At 42.4% G+C, this 19,745-nt stretch overlaps 2 protein-coding genes across 13 annotated transcripts in view; one reads left to right on the top strand and one right to left on the bottom strand.

Moving 5' to 3' along the window:
* LOC146645479 (membrane-associated guanylate kinase, WW and PDZ domain-containing protein 1-like) overlaps positions 1–15,867 on the top strand; it is an 88,356-nt gene extending 72,489 nt beyond the window's left edge. For 10 of the 12 annotated variants that reach the window (XM_085394847.1, XM_085394845.1, XM_085394843.1 and 7 more), the window contains 10 exons: positions 443–698; positions 3,057–3,148; positions 3,864–4,059; positions 4,203–4,505; positions 7,026–7,229; positions 8,458–8,542; positions 10,017–10,077; positions 10,858–11,001; positions 11,134–11,272; positions 12,748–15,867. In XM_085394847.1, coding sequence (XP_085250973.1) covers positions 443–698; positions 3,057–3,148; positions 3,864–4,059; positions 4,203–4,505; positions 7,026–7,229; positions 8,458–8,542; positions 10,017–10,077; positions 10,858–11,001; positions 11,134–11,272; positions 12,748–13,853 — 2,586 coding nt within the window. In that variant the 3' untranslated portion in view covers positions 13,854–15,867. Of the gene's footprint in view, positions 1–442; positions 699–3,056; positions 3,149–3,863; positions 4,060–4,202; positions 4,506–7,025; positions 7,230–8,457; positions 8,543–10,016; positions 10,078–10,857; positions 11,002–11,133; positions 11,273–11,827; positions 11,920–12,747 lie in introns of all 12 variants that reach the window. The other 2 variants (XM_085394851.1, XM_085394842.1) reach the window with 2 other exon arrangements.
* A 2,580-nt stretch (positions 15,868–18,447) lies between these two features.
* On the bottom strand, positions 18,448–19,512 carry LOC146645478 (rhodopsin). Its single transcript, XM_085392978.1, has one exon. It carries the CDS (start codon positions 19,510–19,512, stop codon positions 18,448–18,450), a length of 1,065 nt encoding a protein of 354 aa, XP_085249104.1.
* Between the last annotated feature and the right edge of the window lie 233 nt (positions 19,513–19,745).

The following is a 19,745-nucleotide window of genomic DNA, read 5'->3' as shown; positions in this document are numbered from 1 at the left end:
TGTTTCAACTCAGACCAACCTTGATTCTGTTTTCATGCAGAGAACCTTCTGCAATGAACAAAGAATCACAGGGTTTATAAAAGGCAATATCTTTGTTCATTAAAATTCCCTCATATTTCTGTCTGTCTTTGTCTCGCAACCATGGAAACCAAGGCAAGATTTTTCTTTTTTTTGTCAAAGTGGGAGATGTTCTGCTGCATCTAAAAAAGATGACCTTGGATACTTTTCTCTCTTTTTGTCCTCCATCAACTCTTTTTCTAAGTCGTCTTGTTTTTCCTCTATGTCACCCTTAACATTGACTCACTTTCTACTCTTCCTTTCTTCTCGTCTCTCTGCCCTCTATCTCCGTCTTCTGCATGTATGTTTATATCCGCCCCCATCGCTTATATACACACACCTCAATCTCTCTCTCTCTCTCCCTCTCTCTGTTCTGTCCACCCAGCACCAGCTAGAAAGAAAAGATAGCCAGAGCAGCTCCCAGCACAGTGTGTGCAGTCATCGCAGCACCCACACTGATTCTCCCAGCCACCCACCCTCTGTCATGCCCAGTGAGGCGGTGGTTCCCACTCCTGCTGCCCCCACCCAGCCCCTGCCAGGTCTGCCCCCTCAGGATCCCGCAGATGGCACCCTCACCCTCCAGAAGAAGCCAGACCCCTTTAAGATCTGGGCACAGTCCAGGAGCATGTATGAGAGTCGACGTGAGTATTTTTTTTTTAATTTTTAATTGAAGAATATGAAAATTTTGCAGACTTTAGAGTTTAAAAATTCAGGAGGACTTATTCTTTATTCTTTTTTTACCGTCTGTAAGAATGAGTACCAGCCTGTCAGTATAGATGCGATGGCTTAGATTCAAGATGAAAACGAAAAGGAAAAAATAATCTTCTTAAAGATCTGAGGCTTTTCGCTACATATTTTTTTTATGTTTTCCTTCCTTTGTGTGCGGGCTTCTATTCCATAAATTCTATGGTATGATATTTAACATTATTTAATTGAAGGTAAGTAAGCAATGTCAGTTTAGTGGTATGTAAAAAGCTCTACTGTGTAAAGGTAGGTAGGAGAAAAGATTCCCACTACGCTGACCCATATGAAGCAAAAAAACGCCCTGGACAAGGCTCTGATTGTTTAAAGTAGATCAGCAAATGCATTTACCTGCGCATTTGTGTCCATTAATGCCTTTAGTTTGTTTGCTCAACAATTGTGTGCTTACCAGTCACAGCTGATCCTGTGACAAAAGGTGCCTCCAAGAGAGAAGTGTCCTTGAAAACGCACAAAAGCAGCTGACGAGTGCTGCTGTGACGCTTGTGCATGTCAGTCGCACACACACGATATTATCCCCAGACTCTGGGATGTGAAATGCGAGTGCACCCGGTTTGGTTTTCCAAAGGATGATGTGCAACTACCATAGTCTTTCCCTAAAGTTTATAAAAGAAAGTGTTTATGTTATTAGTAGGCAAACAGTTATGTGCTGTGCCATGTTTACTGAAGGGAAAACAGAAAATTCAAAACTGGAACACTAGAAAGTGGGCAGTCTCCACATAAAATTCCACAATATCATTTGCAGTCACGGCCCACTCTTGCATAATTCATTGGGTAACACTGTAAGGGTGTCAAACCACTTATGTGTTTCTAATGGAAGAGTCTGCAAGAAATAGAGGAGTGTTGGATATCCTCAAAAAGAAGCACTCCACTCGCCCGTTCTGGCTGAATTACATCGTTCACGCCTCCTGTACTTGGACCACTGGTGATACTTAAGAGGAGGATGGATTTGTATGGGCTGTGAAATAAACCTCAGTATTGCCAGAGATTGCATTGTAATAGAGAGAGTGATGTCTCTGGCAAGTCTGTTGCATTAGCTTGTCACACATTTGTGACTGTTCCCAGCCAGATGTGCAAGCTGCCCACATCCTGTGTATTGCAGTGCATTAACAATCATGGCTGCCTGTAGAATCTAGGACTGCTGCTGATTAAATATTAACTGGGCCTGGAGAGGTCTGCTTTAAGCTGTAGCTGATTGGTATATCTGTTTGATAACCACTGAAGGAGCTCTAGCCTTTTTTTCCATTGAGTGGGGGAGGAGAGGAGACACAATGAAACAAGAGAGGGAGACGCCGAATGAAAAAGAGGCCCAGATTCTGTGTGTTTCCATGTTTATTCATGTGCATGCTGCCACATAAGAGTGAACCCAACTTGAATTTTTGAGTAGGTGCATTCATGCGTCCACCAGAAGAGCACAGTTTCAGTGGCAGAGCAGTGTGGCTGAAAGGTGAGCTTTTGGGAATTCATGTTACCTGTTGCATGATGAAGCGTCACAAAGCAGCACTGTTAGTTACATCGAGCTTTGATCACTACTCTGTAGTTGCGGGTCAGCAGAGGGTTAATTACAAGTCCAACAGCTGCAGTTTAATTCACACCAGGCAATTTATCGAGGGACCTAGAAAGCTGAAACGAATGGGTTCACTGCTGGCCTTGCGTGGCAGCCGTGTAGGCAGCAGGCAGAGCAGGAAGAAATGGCCTGTGCCTTCTGTACATACTGGCCCTGTGGGTTGAACAGACTGACACCAAATTGCCTGTGTCCTCCTCCACAGTCTGCCCTGTCCGTGCATGCAACTGTGAGGGGAGGTGTGTGTGTGTGTGTGTGTGTACAGAAATAGTGCATGGGAGGCAGATGCTATGAATTAATGCATGCAAGAAAGACTTGACTGTAAATGAGAGCTAATAATAGGGCTCTGCGTTGAGTTCTAGATTTCAGGTCTGCAAGTGTGATGAGGTGACAGCCCGAGACCTTGCAGCCTAGTTTGCGCTCTGAACATGAGCATGAGGCAGGAGCAAGCAGCTGTTGATCCAGCCTGCTCTCATTCTGACACTGTTAGAAATGCAAATGCCTTATTGATCAGCAGATTTGCCATAATCAAGCGAACATTTGATCAGAGAAAAAAGGATCCAGTGATCAGTCTAAATAGATTCTAGCAGGAAAAATTGAGCAGAACCTGCAAATCTTTGGTTTGGGTTTGGTTGTTGATGTCCATGGAGTCCTTACTGTTTCTCTTGTGTTTCAGTGCCAGATTGCCAGGAGCAGGACATTTTCCTTTGGCGGAAGGATACAGGCTTTGGCTTTCGCATATTGGGAGGAAATGAGCCTGGGGAGCCTGTAAGTCTTCCTTCACTTTAAGTCTCATCAGTTTATTATAATTGCTTGTGAATGAGAATACTATGTTTACATATACATCCATCCACAACAACCATTACTAAATGCTCTGTTCCCTAACAGTTTCTTTGCTTCATTAGTTTCCGCTGTGTTTTACATTTCCTGTGCCTCTTTCAGTCTGCCTTTAAACCAAATAGCAGAAAGACCTAATGCATCACTCTCTCTCTTTAACTGAAGCTGTTGCTCTCTGGAGATTTGTATAGATAGCTTGTTAAGAACAGCAAAGGCCTTATCCACCATTCCTTCTGGTTGTGTGCCATATATTTTGTCTTAAAGAAGGTTTCGAGAAGACGAATGGAAGGCAGATAGTGAAATAAAATGGCAGCAGGTTTCAGGTCTGCCCCACAGGAGTTAGTACTTGTTGTTTGTGCCAAACATGCTGCATGGTATTTGTGCACTTGTTTCTGGCAGGCCTGTGTACTCTCCCACACAATGCCTAGAGCACACTAGTTTCTCCACCGCCCCAATAGGCTGCACCGGCCTTTTTGGTTTTTCCTGTGTCAGCCACAAATACTTTGAAGTACTGAAACGGGAAACTTTGAAAAGCTGCTGTATAAATCACACGGATTCAGTGCGGTGTGTCTTGAATGATCTTTTGTTTTCTAAGCTAATGCAATTACTCTGTAGCAATGCATTTAATGTGCTTTCCCTTTGGCAGATCTACATAGGGCATATAGTAAAGTACGGGGCAGCAGATGAGGATGGTCGCCTGCGGTCGGGCGATGAGCTCATCTGTGTGGACGGCACAGCAGTAGTGGGCAAGTCTCACCAGCTGGTGGTGCAGCTGATGCAGCAGGCCGCCAAACAGGGTCATGTCAATCTCACTGTCAGACGCAAGAGCCCTGGATACGGAGGTGAGGAAAGTTTTAGATAAAACTTAAGCGTGTGCATTCATGCATGACTCACGCACAGTCACATGTATTTTATGCAAATATATCACATGCTTCTTGCTTGAAATGTAGTCTAAAGAGTCTATTCTCACTCCCCTCATCCCAAGTTTCAAAAGGGGAAGGTGATGTCCCTCCATCACCAGCATCCTCCCACCACAGCAGCACCCAGGCACCGAGTCTAACAGAGGGCAAGCGGACCCCCCAGGGGAGCCAGAACTCACTCAACACTGTCAGTTCTGGAAGTGGATCTACCAGCGGCATCGGCAGTGGTGGCGGAGGAGGCAGCGGTAGCGCAGTAGTGCCGGCCTCCCTGCAACCGTACGATGTGGAGATCCAACGAGGAGAGAACGAAGGATTCGGTTTTGTCATCGTGTCATCAGTTTCCAGGCCCGATGCTGGAACCACCTTTGGTAAGTGAGGCAGACTGAGCTGAAGCTAGTTGAGATTGACAGCAACTTTAATTCAGTCTGACAAGAGAAATTATTTTGTTTACTATAGCCTGGCTCTGTCTTCAAAGCTACAGACAGTTCAATTTAGACATTAATCAGATTTAACAGTTTGATTGTTCGGGCATTTGTAATTTGAATTGGTGCAAGTGATGTTTTCATCTTCTTCTATCCTCATGTCTCTGTCATTAATTCACTTTCTGGCTGTGAGCAGGATGGGCAAAAAATTCAAAAATAAGCAGAATTCCAGTCATGATTATATACAAACGCACACGTGTGTATGCCAGTGACTATTAAGAATGTACTGAAATGATTATAATGAGTAAATGACGGAATAAATGGAAACTTCTGTAATTAAAAAAAGCACCGAACAGCATCTTGTGCTCAATTTAGTTTATAGATTATCCCCTGATCACCAGCTTCAGAGACAAAAACAGTGTATACCCAGAATTACTGCATTTTGAGGGCAAGAAAAAAACACATCAACACTTTTAAAAAACTTTAGTACGTTCTAGAGTGTGTGTGTGTGTGTGTGTTTTCTTTATTACAACTAAAGCCAAAACAGTTCATCCCAAAGAAACTGACAGGTGGTACATGAAACTGCCTCCAGCAAAACACATCCATACAAAGTATGAAAGCACTACAAAGTTAAATGATTGACGCTATCTCCTGGCAGAATTAACATATTTTTTTATATTTTTATCACTGAGTTTCCCCTGCTTATACGCAGCAGGGGGGAGGTGTTTAACAGGAGGGTGCTTAATGCCACAGACTGAGGTCACAGACTATCATAAGCTTAAGGATAAAGGAACCCTTCGTGTGCGAGTGCACTCTGTCAGGATCGAACCGGCTGCAGCTTTATCACAAACGCCATCATCACACATTGATGCCTCGGAGGTGCCCTCACCAATTCATTCAGCATGTAATTGAAATATACTCGGCACAGTCCATAGCTGTCCGTACCATTTATGTATCGCAGCAAAAGAGCAGAATCACATGTATTAACGTGAGGCAGGCACTGATGAGGAATTGTAGACGTCCTTGAACAAATTTGGTATTAACCTCTGAGTGATGAATTTCAAACATGAATGTCATAGCAAGGTCCCCTGTGTAGTAGCCATTATGATGATGTACTGTGGTCTGTCATAGGCATAACACAAGAATGGATGACACGTTACCCATGCTGAGTGCCTGGGGAATATTTCATTGATCCCACAGGCTGAGGGCGTCGCTCTGCAAAATGCGATGCAAGAATTAATGAGTTATTTATAATGACACCTGTGACGGTGCTAGTCAACAACCACGTCTAGACTACTTCTACTTTTCAGGTGCCTGTTTTTGCTGCTTCCTCGCTGTGCTCCCCCCTTCTCTGCTCTGTCACTATTCCTCTCGGGAGAATGAGATGAATTGACTTTGTGCTTTCACTCACTGATCTAGGATCACGCTGTAGCATCCTGCACTCACTGCTCTAATGGATTCTAACCATGTGGGACACGAGCTGAAATATGAAAGAGGAATGTGTATTACTAAAAAAAAGCCCAAACAAAAATAAAAACATGGCATGACATTGCTGCAAGGATTCTTCCAGGAGGCTAGATGGGTTTTTTTTAAAGCCCTGGTGGAGAAAATAGAGCAATTTCAGCTGATTCTGTCTTCCATACATCAGTGATGCATAAATCACTTTGCACAAGTCCATTTGCGCCCCCCCCCCTCCCCCCCATTTCCTACCCACATGACCTGGGGGTTGGTGTTGTGCTTAACAGATTGGGTATTAAATCCTTGACACACCCTGTCCCATATTTCCTTTTTTAAATAGACTGACAGAATACAACTGCATTTTTTTAAATCGAGACACAAGAAGGGTAAACTAAGGTGATGTAATAAATATGGATGCCGCAAAAAATACTGGAGGGAAAAGTGTCGTGAGCAGCGGAGATAAAGGGAAAAACATGGAGGGAGGGTGAGAAGAGCTGGAGATCCCCTGGGTCTGTTCAAAGCTTCTGTGTAAACGAGGCGTGCAGTGTTGAAAACTGTCAATCTGCTGCTGCAAGTATTTCTTGCAGCATTTGCACTGACTAAACTCCAACTGCAGTATAGTCTGAACATCTACATATCCAAATTCATCTGATTTCGGAGCTGGTCAAGCTCACTTAGTTGAATATCTAACAGGAGTGGTGCTCCACCTGCTTCACTGCGCATTGATTACCACATCGCCCGCATTGTCCCAAAGAGCCTGTAAATTATATTGTTCTCCTCATACTTTACAGTGCATATGTATTTTTCAACAGGTCCTCAGCTTTATTGGTTTTCTGTGGGGGAACTGGGACGCAATGATTTGCATAATTAACCTTTCTTCGTTCTTTCTCCCTGTTTTCTTTCTCTCTTCTTTTTTTTCCAAACCTATAAATCGATACAACCAATCGAAAAAATCATCATGATGTGCAAAATGTACACACAAAACAAACATGTTTATTAACACAAAAGCTGGAAATGCTTGTGTGGCCATGCCCCACAAAATAGGACGCATCATTGAGGGCAGCCCGGCGGACCGCTGCGGGAAGCTGAAAGTCGGGGACCGAATACTGGCCGTTAACGGCTGCTCCATCACCAACAAGTCGCACTCTGACATCGTCAACCTGATCAAGGAAGCCGGGAACACAGTCTCGCTCAGGATCATCCCCGGTGATGGTAAGGCGTGCAATGGCTTCCGGCCTCACGATGGCTGTTTCATAATGCATTGTGATGTGACTTATTCATGGTTGTGGTGGGAAGCAAAGGGCACTGACTCTGTTCACAGGCGAGAGCACTTTTCACGAGGGTGTGAACCCTCGTCTCCTGAAAGTGAGTCACTGAGTAGGAGTAAGGTGAAGTTGCCCCCAGAAATTGCCATAACACTTCCCGAGTTTCGTTCCACCCCCCCGAGTTTCTGGTTTATTTTATTTTCTGGATTTGTTGTCACTTTTAACGGATTAAAAACACTGCTCACATTTAATCAAGTGCTTCCTGATGGTGTTAAGCTCTTTAGCTTAGCCTAGAAAAAGAAACGGAACTGCACAATATTGCAGCACAAGCAGTTTGTGACTCAAAGCTCCACGTTTTGGCAAAAATATGTCAAGCGCTGACACAAAGTGCATGTTAAAGACTGAGCCATTGGTCAGCTCATGCAGACATCGCAAAGAGCCACGCAGCTACATACTCCGTAGAGACATAAAATTAAGCTTAATGAAGATGGGAGGTGACAGAGGTGGGAACAAACTCCCACGCGCACATGTTCAGCAACTCACTCATGAAGAATCACAAGGCAAAGTTTGGTAGTGTGGCTTTAGAAAACCCTGTGCCTCAGAGAAAGTGAGAGGTGGCTGCAAGGAAGTCGTATTTCTTTAAGTAATGAGGGAAGTAGGCATGAGTGAGTAAGGAGTCTAAGACAAATGAGTCAGGCTGATGTTCTTGCAGACAGAGCTGTACTCCTATCAGTGGTGCGGGTAACTTATACATGTGCTGCTTGTTTGTGATACAACAGAAAAGCAAGAAAAGACGGTCATTCTTGCTCTTATTAATTTTTTTTTTTGCCCTCCTGGAACAACTACTAAATCAAAATGATACATGTCCTGTACATGTGGCAGAATTGACAATAAAGTTGACTTTGACTTTGACTTTTTTTCTTTTCCTTTAATGCTATTTTTCTTTCGTGCAGTGGGGCCAGTGTTGTACATGAGTAAATGGCAAATGACAGCATCACAGGCAGTTAGCATCAGGTTGAATAGAACTGCCTGTGGGTGGTTCAGGGGACTCTTGTAGACTAACATTTTGTTCTCCAGAGTATCTTTTTAAAACGCAGCTAGAGGCAAATGCATTTAACAAAAGTAGTCACTTTGTTTTCTATTGTTTATCTCTTTATTGTATTTTCTCTTTTCAGAATCTTCCAATGCTTCTCTGCTGACAAACGCTGAGAAGATCGCCACTATCACCACCACACACACACCTCAGTCTGCAGACTCCCGGTAGGTGACGATGTGGTTTTTTTTTGGGGGGTTTTTTGTTTTTGTTTTGTTTTTTAATTTCCACGAATAAAAATCATCTTTAAAGAGTGCACACCAATCAGACTTGTCTTATGTCACCAAAACATCATTAGAATGTTACTGTTAAACTAAAGAAAAGCGGATGGAGATTGTGGCATGTCCAAAGTTTATGTAAACATGCGCAAAATGTGATCCTACTTTGTTTGAAATGGTTGATTGAAAGACTGGGCCTGCAACTACTTGCTGTCTTCAGACTTAGGAGCATAAAGACAGCAATATTAAGACAAGTCAGTGTCTCACTCTGCTACTGGTTTGCAGTTAAAAGGAGTTAAGTTGGCAATTACAAGCAATCCTTTTGTGATAATACAGCAGTTAGCTGTGATAAATCATTGAAGATTTAAAATCTGTTGCCATCTGTTGCAGCTCTGATTACAGAGAAATTCACATTAACTACTTAGATTCACAGTCAAGCCAGAGCCTTGTAGATTTGGGGCTAAAAAAATAGAAGTTCTTCCACAAAGATTGACGTAGTTTCTGCACAGTGGCAATTAAACTGCAAAAATGACATTGTCAATAAGCGGACTTTTGCAAACAACTCATTACTGATTCAATTTAAATTTATTTATATAGCACCAAATCACAACAACAGTTGCCTTAAGGCAAAGACTCTAAAATATTAGAGAGAAACCCCAACAATCAAACAGCAAGCACTTGGAGACAGTGGGAAGGAAAAAACAAAACAACCTTTTAACAGGAAGAAACCTCTGACAGATTCAGACTCGGGCCCGGGTTGCCAGAGACACGGGACAAAAGGCAGACTGTAAATGGTAAATATTTATATAGCGCTTTACTAGTCCCTAAGGACCCCAAAGCGCTTTACATATCCAGTCATCCACCCATTCACACACACATTCACACACTGGTGATGGCGAGCTACATTGTAGCCACAGCCACCCTGGGGCACACTGACAGAGGCGAGGCTGCCGGACACTGGCGCCACCGGGCCCTCTGACCACCACCAGTAGGCAACGGGTGAAGTGTCTTGCCCAAGGACACAACGACCGGGACTGTCCAAGCCGGGGCTCGAACCGGCAACCTTCCGATTACAAGGCGAACTCCCAACTCTTGAGCCACGATCGCCCACTGTGAACGAGAGCCAATCATTTGCACAGCCAAACAGCCAAATCATGAAATTCAAAGCAAACAAAGAAAAAAAAGAAGCAAAAATTAGACTTAAGAGGGCCTAGACCCTGAGTAAAGAGAAAGTTATCTACTGGGTCACGCGTGCAGTAACAGTATGTAGGTGGCAGAATATTGCACTGTGATGAGATAATGTTTCACTTCACCTGACAGTGGTTTCACTGTTGTGGCGAATGATGAAGCCATAAATACAGCACAATATCTATGCATTACATGTATTAACAGGTTGTTGTTGTTGTTTTTTTTATAACCCAAGGAATAACCCAAAGTCAAAAGGAGCTCCACCTCCTCCTCCCACACAATCTCTGATCACACAGGTAAGAATGGATTTTTCATCCATAGTTAAAGGTCATCACCATTTTACTTCAATCTATCAGTAACATGCAGATATGCTACAGTTATTATCAAAGGGAAATAAAAGGATCATTATGGCCGCAATAGAATCTTCCACTCCTCTGTGGAATGTCACCTTAATGTATTTCCACTACTTGTCAGCTGAAAAGTAGGTCATACTGTAAAATTAGTGGATAGTGGTTTTAAGGTTGCACGAGAAAGAAAATGAGAAGAGCCCCTACACATGTGTGATGCATTACAAAAAGCAGGCAGTGGTACCACGCTATTTTCTGATCAATAGATGGCAGTAACATGCCAGCATGTGCTGCAATATTCCATTTCAGGCCAGAAGAGGGAGGAAGAAAAGCGCAAGTAAACATGGGGAGATATGTACCACATGTGGATGGCATAAATATTTTTGTGTCAAATATTCAAATAATCCTTATTACATACAGATACCCCCTCATACACACACTACCATGCGCTGGAAGATTCCATAACTCTTAACTTTTTCATGAGTAAGGTAAGTTTTGGGTCCAGCCCTTGCGGTGCCCTTCCCTCAGTGATCTGTACCCAGCTCACAGGCTCATGCATCATTAATTATTCATGCATTTGAAGGTATTGCACTGCCATTGACACTTTGAGTTTTTTCTGGGACAGGGCTTGATTAGCCCTTAAGTTTGAAATCACCTTTCGACTCTTTGAACTTAGTCACTCTGGTGTCTCTGTGACTTTCTCTTTGTCAACCCTTTTCTATCTTTTAGGATGCAGAGTTCTACTCTGTGGACCTCGAGCGAGACAGTAAAGGTTTTGGCTTTAGCTTGAGAGGCGGCCGGGAGTACAACATGGACCTATATGTGTTAAGACTAGCAGAGGACGGGGCTGCTGTAAGAAATGGCAAGATAAGGGTAAGAATCTGGGTTGTTTTATTTTGATTCTCTGTCAAAATACATTTTCATGTACTAAATTTCTTTTTTGCAGTGTCGATGAAACCCTACCTTTAGCCAGTTGCCACAGTAACATGGCCTCTCTGTTTTCAGGTGGGAGATGAGATTTTGGAGATTAATGGTGAGAGCACAAAGAACATGAAGCACTCACGTGCCATCGAACTGATCAAGAATGGTGGTCGGAGGGCACGGCTCGTCCTCAAACGGGGAGATGGATCTGTACCTGAATATGGTAGGTAATGCATTATGGTGTGGCGCTGAAACTCATCACTGTCACTGCTGAACCGCAGACTAAAGTTTCATATCTTTGTAGTGCACCAGAAAAACTTTATATTCCTTAAAAATGATCTTCAGCTGCACTGCTAACCTAACTGATAAATGTTTAACAGGAAGACATGTTCAAAGTGTGATTAATATGTAACAACCTGTCATTTATTGTTTATCCACAAAACTGATCTTTCAAATATATATTTGATCTTAAAGAGCTATTGCACAGATTTCCTGTGTAGGATTCTTTTTCTCATTGTCAATTTACTGTTATTTGCTGGTTCAACTGGGATTTTAATTTTCTGACACTTTCTTTTACCCTCAGATTGTTTTCTTTTGATGCTTTATAAAGAGTTTGTGTCAATATTCTTTTGTCTTTGACAAAAAATAACTTCCTCTCTCTTAATAAGATGTACTGTAAAACAGCCTCCTGTCTGTTTTATTTGTTTTCTCCTCTCTGCTCCTCCTCCTTTCTCTCTCTGATTGTCTCTCGTTGCTGGGCTCTTCCTCCTCTCTCCAGCGATGATGGCTCCTCATCTCGCTGTTGGTACAATGAGAAATGACAAGATGGGAGAGCCCTGTTTCTACCTAATGGGCCAAAATCAGACAACGGTTTGTAGCCAAAAGTCTGTCCCACTCCACTCTCCCTGTCACCGTTTTCCTTTCAGTTATATTCACCCCTTCTTTCAGCCCATACCACCCTGCATCCCATTGTGTTGGCGTGAAGACCTGTTGACATTGTATACAAGCTTTGTCAGCCTCATTTAACCCATGTTATTCAACTTCTGTATGCATATGATATCCCTACCCATGTGCCAGCTTCAGACCAGACATTTATTAATGGGACTAATTTAATTCAACCCGTCATCACACGCTGCTGCCACCTGCAACCTGTCTGTTTTGGGGGGGGGGTTGGCAGACTTTCAGCCAAACAGTTTTTTTTGCTTTGTTCCTCCAATTAATGTACATTAAACTCATCATTTTATTTTTGAATGATTTCCTAGGTGCCTGCTGTGTTATCGATAACCCCCTGCCCTACACTTGCTGATGTGTTGCACCTGCTGTTGTTGCCGAAGTCACCTTGTGTTTTAACCTGCAGCCCTTATAGCGAAACCATATTGAAATCATGTATAACTTCAATGCATTTTTTGTGTGCAGATGTGTTAAAGTGTTACACATCAGCTTACATTAGCCGGATTTATTCTAAGAATAAATGCAGCAAATGGAAGTATACCAGTATGCATGATTTCCATCAGTATCTGCTTTGATTTTTTTTTTTTTTTTTGTATCATGTCAATGCAAGAGCTCAAATCAGCCAACAAGGAAAATCATGTCTGCTGATCGCAATTAATTTCACGTTTTTGATTTTTCTTTTTTTTTTTAAGTTTCTTTCCGATACTTGTTGAAAAGATATTTCCCGTTCGTTCTTCCCTCCTGCAGACGGCAGCAATGACGGGCACCCTTCCGCACCCGGGGCACAAAACACTCCGGAAGTGAGAACGCTGCCACCCAAAAGCCGATATCACACCTCATTGGAGTCCAGTTATCCACCAGACCTTCACAAACCATCACGCCAGGAGGAGGCTGTGCGTGGCCGAGACATGGACAGGAACAGGGACAGGGATGGGTCAAATCAGATGGACTACCAAGGCTGGCAATTTAAACCCCATCATCATCACACCTGGAATAACAATCACAGTCAAAGTTCCCCCAGACAGCAGTCTCCTGACAACAGCAACAGCAGTAGCAATGGCAACAAGAAGAGCCGGGGCCGCAAAGTCAAGAAGTCTGAGTCGGAGAGCGGCATCTCTAAACTCCTAAAGACTCTGAGGAAGGACAACTCGGGGAAAAAAGCTGCAGCTGCCGAGAAACTGAGGGAGCGAGAGCTCTCAAATAGCAGTTCTACTCTGGACGGGAGATTTCGTCCGCAGCGCCGCGGCTCCCTCGACCGCTCACCGACCCGAAAGCGCGCCTCGTCCCCTGATCACCGGCGGGCCAAATCGATGGACCGCAGGGCAGAGCGAGCACATCGCGACCGTACACCTGAGAGGGATTACGATGATGGAGGGTTCCTCGCAGTCACCCCCGATCGGAAGTACAATGAGCGGAGGCTCCTCAAGGACTCGCAGATGACTGGGCAAGTCAGGGAGTTTACCACCCCGGAGCGCACCAACAACAAAGGGGATTCCTTTTCTCAAGCTAGGGGCCGCACATACGACAGAGCCACAAAGAACGGCAACCTTCTGCGAGACTCTTCATCGGAGAGGAGAGAGGAGAGACATCGGACAAACGGGAAAATGGAGAGACTGTACAGAGTTGAGCGGGACTCTTCCCCTGATAGCACCTACAGCCGGGATGAGCTGAACTATGCAGCCGCACCAAGACTAAAAGACTACTACAGCATGATGAAGAACAACGCTGCACACAGTAACGCTGCCTTCAACAACACCGGCCACAACAATAACGCAGTAGGCCGCAGCCCGAACCAGCTCCCTGAGCCCAAGAGAAGGCTGTACAAAGAAAGCCCGAAAGACCTCAGCATCTAGAGCAGAGCAGAGATCCCCCTCACCACTCTCTCTATCTGTGCAAACTATGTACCATACACTGGAATTGGACTTCTAAGGATACTAACTCTCGTGCTTTATTTGGTCGAATGGTTTGATTTGATTAACTTTACTACTTGTGATCCCATCCAGAGATTCATAAAACAGCAGGAGTACAATCCTATCAGTTCACACTGTTTTTGTCATTGTTTTGGTTATTTTGAGCATAACAAAGGTTGTTGTACTATAGTAAAGGTATTGTATGTGCCTGCATATGAAATCAGTGATATTGCTTTTTTGTAGGCATTGCTGACTCTAAATATTTGTTCCCTCAGAGGTATGAAACATGCTTCCAATTGTGGTAACTACTAAGCTTGTTTTCAACTTGTTTTTAGATGTCTTTATCCATTCCTGAATTGCTTAAAAAAAAAAAAACTATAGCACAAGACACTGGTGGTTCACGAGAACTGTGAAAATGGACTTTGCAAAAATCTAAATGTTAAGATTTGATGGTGAAACTAGAATGATAATTAGATAATTAATATATGACATTTTTGCATTTGCTCACTATTTATTTTTGATTCGGCACATATCTCCAGTAAGAGTCATTCGATCTTTTATTAAGGACCAAGGTAAAAGTATACAACGGACTTGGAAATGCATGCTGAGGCAGTGTAACCTCTTTTGCCTAAATACACGCTTCCAAAACTCTAACGAATTATGTGAAAATTGGCAGTGCTATTATTAGATTTCCCCCTGGAGAAGGATTGAGGAAAAAACTGTGTGTACTGATGCGATGGGAAAGGAGCTCGACTCGCTTTCAGCTACAGGCAACAATGTTCTCTGTTGTGGAAAAATGTAATTTCACCTTACACAAGTCTGCATTATGCCATAATACCAGCCGAAGCTGCCATGAAATATGATTTTTGAGATATGCCAAAAAAAGTAAATATGTAAATTATCCCTGTGCAAGATGCATGTGTAAATTAAAATGTAGTGTGATCACTTTATTTGATGGGTCTGAGTGAGAATAATTGATAAAGGAACATGCACTGTAATCCCACAGTAACTTTAAGCCCTGTCCTCATGTTTATTACAAGCACGTTTGTGCACCGACCACCTCCTGGGTACAGAGGCGCAGAGCCCATGTGGTTACGTGTGTCGGTAACATGGAGATTCCCGGTACAGGGGACAACTGATCTGCCATGCTGAGCCATGCTGTCATGCCACTGGAATCTGACTGCTGCTTTTTACTGTTGTTTTGTGTGTATTCTCTGTTTTATGTTTCATTTACAAACTAAAAATATATTGGGAGGAGGGGGGAGAACCACAACAAATGCATTGTTTAATCACCATTGTCACCATGGTACTGTATTTAACAAAAAAGAAGCGAATCTGAGAAGTGTTGGCCATCGTCTGTAAAGATTTTTTTTTTTCTCCAATGTAACTACAAGGAACCTGTGGAGGAATAAAATGTTGCCTTTTTCTTGTACAAAAGAGAAATTTATGAAAACCCTCAGTAGTGAGGAATGTGACATTGTGTTTATATCTCTGAAGTGGACCTGATGATTTGTGGGGAAATATGTTGATTTACTCTGGATCAGGTATGTAAAGACATTTTAAAATGAAAGACTGTATGTGGTCAATCAGAAACTGTTTAATGGTTTGAATCTCTCTCAATGGTTAGCCTGCCTTTGTATTATAAAGCACTTGTATGCAGTCTGTGTTCTTCAAGCATTATTTCTTGCAACGTGCTCCAGACATAATGCTGTCTCTGTGTTGATAAAAGCAGTACATGTATATGGGCCAATCTTTTTTATATAACTATGCATATATAAATACTACATTGTTCATAGCTTTATTTGACCCATGAAGCTATACATAACATTAGTCAAAGTACAAGTAGATGTGGACTTATCCAGCTTCTTTCCTTGAGATGGATTACAATGTATATGTAGCTATCAAAAGAAGTCTGTGAATGCTATTTTTATTATCAAATAAAGTTTTCCATACAAATTCAAAAGGATTTCTTTTTTTATGCCTGACTGCACATCTCAGGATAAGCTTTTACGTTTGTTCAGGTTTTTGATCACGTCGCTGGTGAGCTGGTCGTGGTTTTGATGTGCAAGTGTAGAGACTGGCAACTGGAAGAAAGAACAATGGTGATTGTACAGTCACTGGCCACTTCTTTAGGTGCAGCTGCACAACTGCTCGCTTATGTGAACACACGAGAGCAACTCAATGGGTTTAGGAATGCACACATGGTCAAAACAACCTGCTGAAGTTCAAACTGTTTTAAAAACTGCTTATCTGTTGATCACACACATCTCTAAAAAAAATTTAAATACCTTCTTCAGAGGAGGAGAATGTGTCTACTGACTCCCACACACAAAAAAAAAAACATGTAAGATAGTAGTCATCGATGTGGGCCGTTAGTTATATTGCTTCATAGAGTTCATTCTTCTTTATCAACTACACTAGTAATTTCTGATCAGTTTTATCTGTGTAAAAAAATACTGGGGGTACCCAGTGGTACCCATCAGCCTCCTAGTACAAACACCTATAGTATAAATTTGAAAAGTATAGGTGATTTCCTTTTCAACTTATCCCATTCACAAGACTTTCAGAAAACTTAACCTCTAGCGTTAAGATCAAGATCACTGTGATTCAAACGTAGAAGCGGCACTGATGGTATCAATCTGAATCTCAAACGTCACTTCGTTCTCGAGTTATCGCATTAACAAACTCGGGTGTCCACATTGTCTGCCTGGGAGGGTGACAACAACACCACATGAGCCTTTTATGGCTGAGGGGTAAAAAACTGAAGTTTACACAGATTGTCAGTGTCTGAAGGTTGTCTACTTATGTAAATGCTGGACACTGTGCAGAAAAGCAGGAAAAAGGCAAGTAGTTGTCCAACAGGTCCACAGTCATAGGTTTCATGTCTTAGTTTTAATTTGTAACTCAAATGGGTAACTTGGAAAAAAACAAAACAAAAACATAACATGGCAGCATGGATACAAGGAGCTAACATGCTGTTATGGGTGCTGTTTTAATACATTTGGACAATTTGGAACTGTGAAACGGATAATTACTCATTGCCATATAGGAATGAGTGTACCAGTTTAGCAAATGTATTACACCACAAGGTAGTGTACAGTTTAGTTACCCTTAACAACAGTAACAGTAAATAACCAAAATAATATTTTAAGTGTTTCTGTAAAAAATTAAATTTTATTTTTAATACTAAAATATCATTGCTGTTATCAATGAATTTACAATGTTTTTAAAAAAAGTTAATTACTTGCAGTCCTGAACAGAAAAAATATTTTTAGTGATTGAATGTTGGTAATTAAATGCTTGAGTAATTTCTGATTTCTTAGAGAAGTCCAGTGTGCCAGCTCAAATTTGGCTTTAAAAATGTAAATTCAGTTTTATTATTATTAATAATAATAATAATAATGACTAATATTACTTTATTTTATGTTTCATTCTCCCCAAAGAGGAAGGAAATTTGCTCTGGACTCCAACTACAAGTTACCAAGAGCACAAGCATCACAATTCACCTTGTTCAGTAACGTATCTGTGATGCAAAAAGACCTGTGCTCATATTGTGCTCATGCAGTTCCACTGCACAAGCACCACGCTGTGTGTGTGTGTGTAATACTATTGTTTATGTAATATACTATTATGCTATTAAAACATTAGAGAGTTTTATAAACCATTAAATATCAATACTCCTTATTAATACTAATTAGGTTTACGTGTAATAGAGTCTTGATTGATTCGTCCTTTCACACTACCTGTAATGTTTCCATTGAATTTGCATGAAGGTGTCACTTGGTTAGACTCATTTGGTCATCTAATAAATCTTTGTCAACCTTTACATAATGTGATTAATATCTATTATCAGATAAAGTTGTGTCTGGTGTCATGCATACTCACCGATAATAAGATCTTATAATGTTGTAATCTCTTTATTAGGCCAAGTTCTAAGCCCAAGGTGACCTGTGACTGAAATGAGATTATAGAGGCCACTTGTAAACACTAAGTACTAAGTTTTTGTGTACTGTTTCATCAAGTTTAACAGTAGATGAGCAGTAGTAACTGCAATAACAGCTCTAAAGTCTAAACTGACTCAAGACATAAATGCATTCTGAATAGGTCGTTCACATTTATTTATTTGATTAAATATACTACAATCATAAGAACTTTGCCACCCAAACTGTAAGTAAAACATAAACAGGATGTGTCATTTGCAAAGTGCGTTTTATTTTACGTTGCCTTGATTACATGCCTCTACATTCAAAAATAAGCCAGTATCATTTAGGATCCAACTGTGAAAGATTAGCATTTTTCCTTTTCCTCTCAGGAAAAAAAAATCTCACCGATTGTTAAGTTGGATATTCTGTACATACAGGAACAACTCTGTAATGGGCTGACCTTTACTGCAACTGTCTTTAGGTTGAATCAATTCGTTTGTAAAAATACAAAAAGGAAATTATTTCTGTAGACATTAGCCTTCAGTAGTTTCCCTGGGGGAGCAGAAGTCTTCGTCTTGGATGGCGGATCACGGAGCCGTTGCTTGACGCCCCTTTTATGCAGGAGACACAGAGCTGGAGGACACAGAGGAAGCCTCGGTCTTGGAGGCAGTAGAAGATGCTCCCTCCTCTTCTTCAAAGGGATTTTTCCCGCAGCACAAGGTGGTGATCATGCAGTGGCGGAACTGCTTGTTCATGCAGATGTAAATGATAGGGTTGTAGATGGAAGAGCTCTTGGCAAAGAAGGCTGGGAGGGTCATGAAGACTGGTCCAAATTCAGATCCCTGATGTGTGAAGATATACCAGGCCACTCCGGCATAGGGCAGCCAACATACCAGGAAGGAAATAACCATCATAATAACCATGCGGGTGACTTCCCTTTCAGCCCTCTGGGTGGTTTCAGACTCCTGCTGGGCAGCAGCAGCCTCCTTGACAGCACAGAGCAGGCGGCCGTAGCAGAAAAACACAACAATCAGTGGAATCGTGAAGTGGCAGATAAACATGTAGATAACAAACGACTCGTTGTTGAAGCCTTCTGCACGTGTGTAGTAGTCGACTCCACATGAGCACTGCATGCCCTCAGGGATGTAACGAGACCAGCCGACAAGAGGGGGTGCAGCGCAAGCAAGGGCCGCTACCCAGGTGAAGGCCAAGCCCATAATAGCGTGGTTCTCCCCAAAGCGGAAGTTGCTAATAGGCTTGCAGACGACTAACCACCTTTCAACAGCAAGGACAACCAGTGACCAGAGACCAATCTCACCACCGAGGGTAGCAAAGAATCCTTCCAGATTGCAGCCAAGGCGACCTAGGACGAAGTAGCCATGCATAGAGGTGTAAACCGTTGTGGTGAATCCTCCAAACACCATGAAGAGGTCAGCCACCGCAAGGTTCAGAAGGATGTAGTTTAGTGGGGTTCGCAGCTTCTTGTGTTCAATGGTGACATAGAGAGTAAGGAAGTTGATGGGAAATCCAACAAGGATGAGAAAGAACATGTAGGCACCCAGAGCAGCATAAGCTGCTGGGCTGACAAGGTAGTGCTGAGGGTATTCATAAGGACTCCGGACAATACCAGTGGTGTTTACCATAGGGACATAGAAAAAGGGTCCCTCTGTGCCATTCATGGTTGCGGCTTGTGGTTGCGATCAGCCCTTCAGAGGTGTTTCTTCTGGCTGTTTGGGAGAGTGATGGTACAAATGCTACAAATGGAACCAGGTAGCTACAGTCTGGCTTTTAAAGGCACACCTTGGATTATCACTTTCCCAATCTGTCAGCACAAACTGATTTAGGCCACAGTTAATAACTAATCCAGCCACCACTGCAAACATTAATGACCACTCATCAAGATATTAAGGTT

This window comes from Rhamphochromis longiceps, linkage group LG20 (assembly GCF_057381845.1).
Source record: "Rhamphochromis longiceps isolate RC_006_pf linkage group LG20, R_longiceps_female_GT1.1, whole genome shotgun sequence".
NCBI classification, from domain to species: Eukaryota; Metazoa; Chordata; class Actinopteri; order Cichliformes; family Cichlidae; genus Rhamphochromis; species Rhamphochromis longiceps.
Note: the sequence above shows the minus strand (reverse complement) of the source record. Positions and strands in the feature narration are given on the sequence as shown.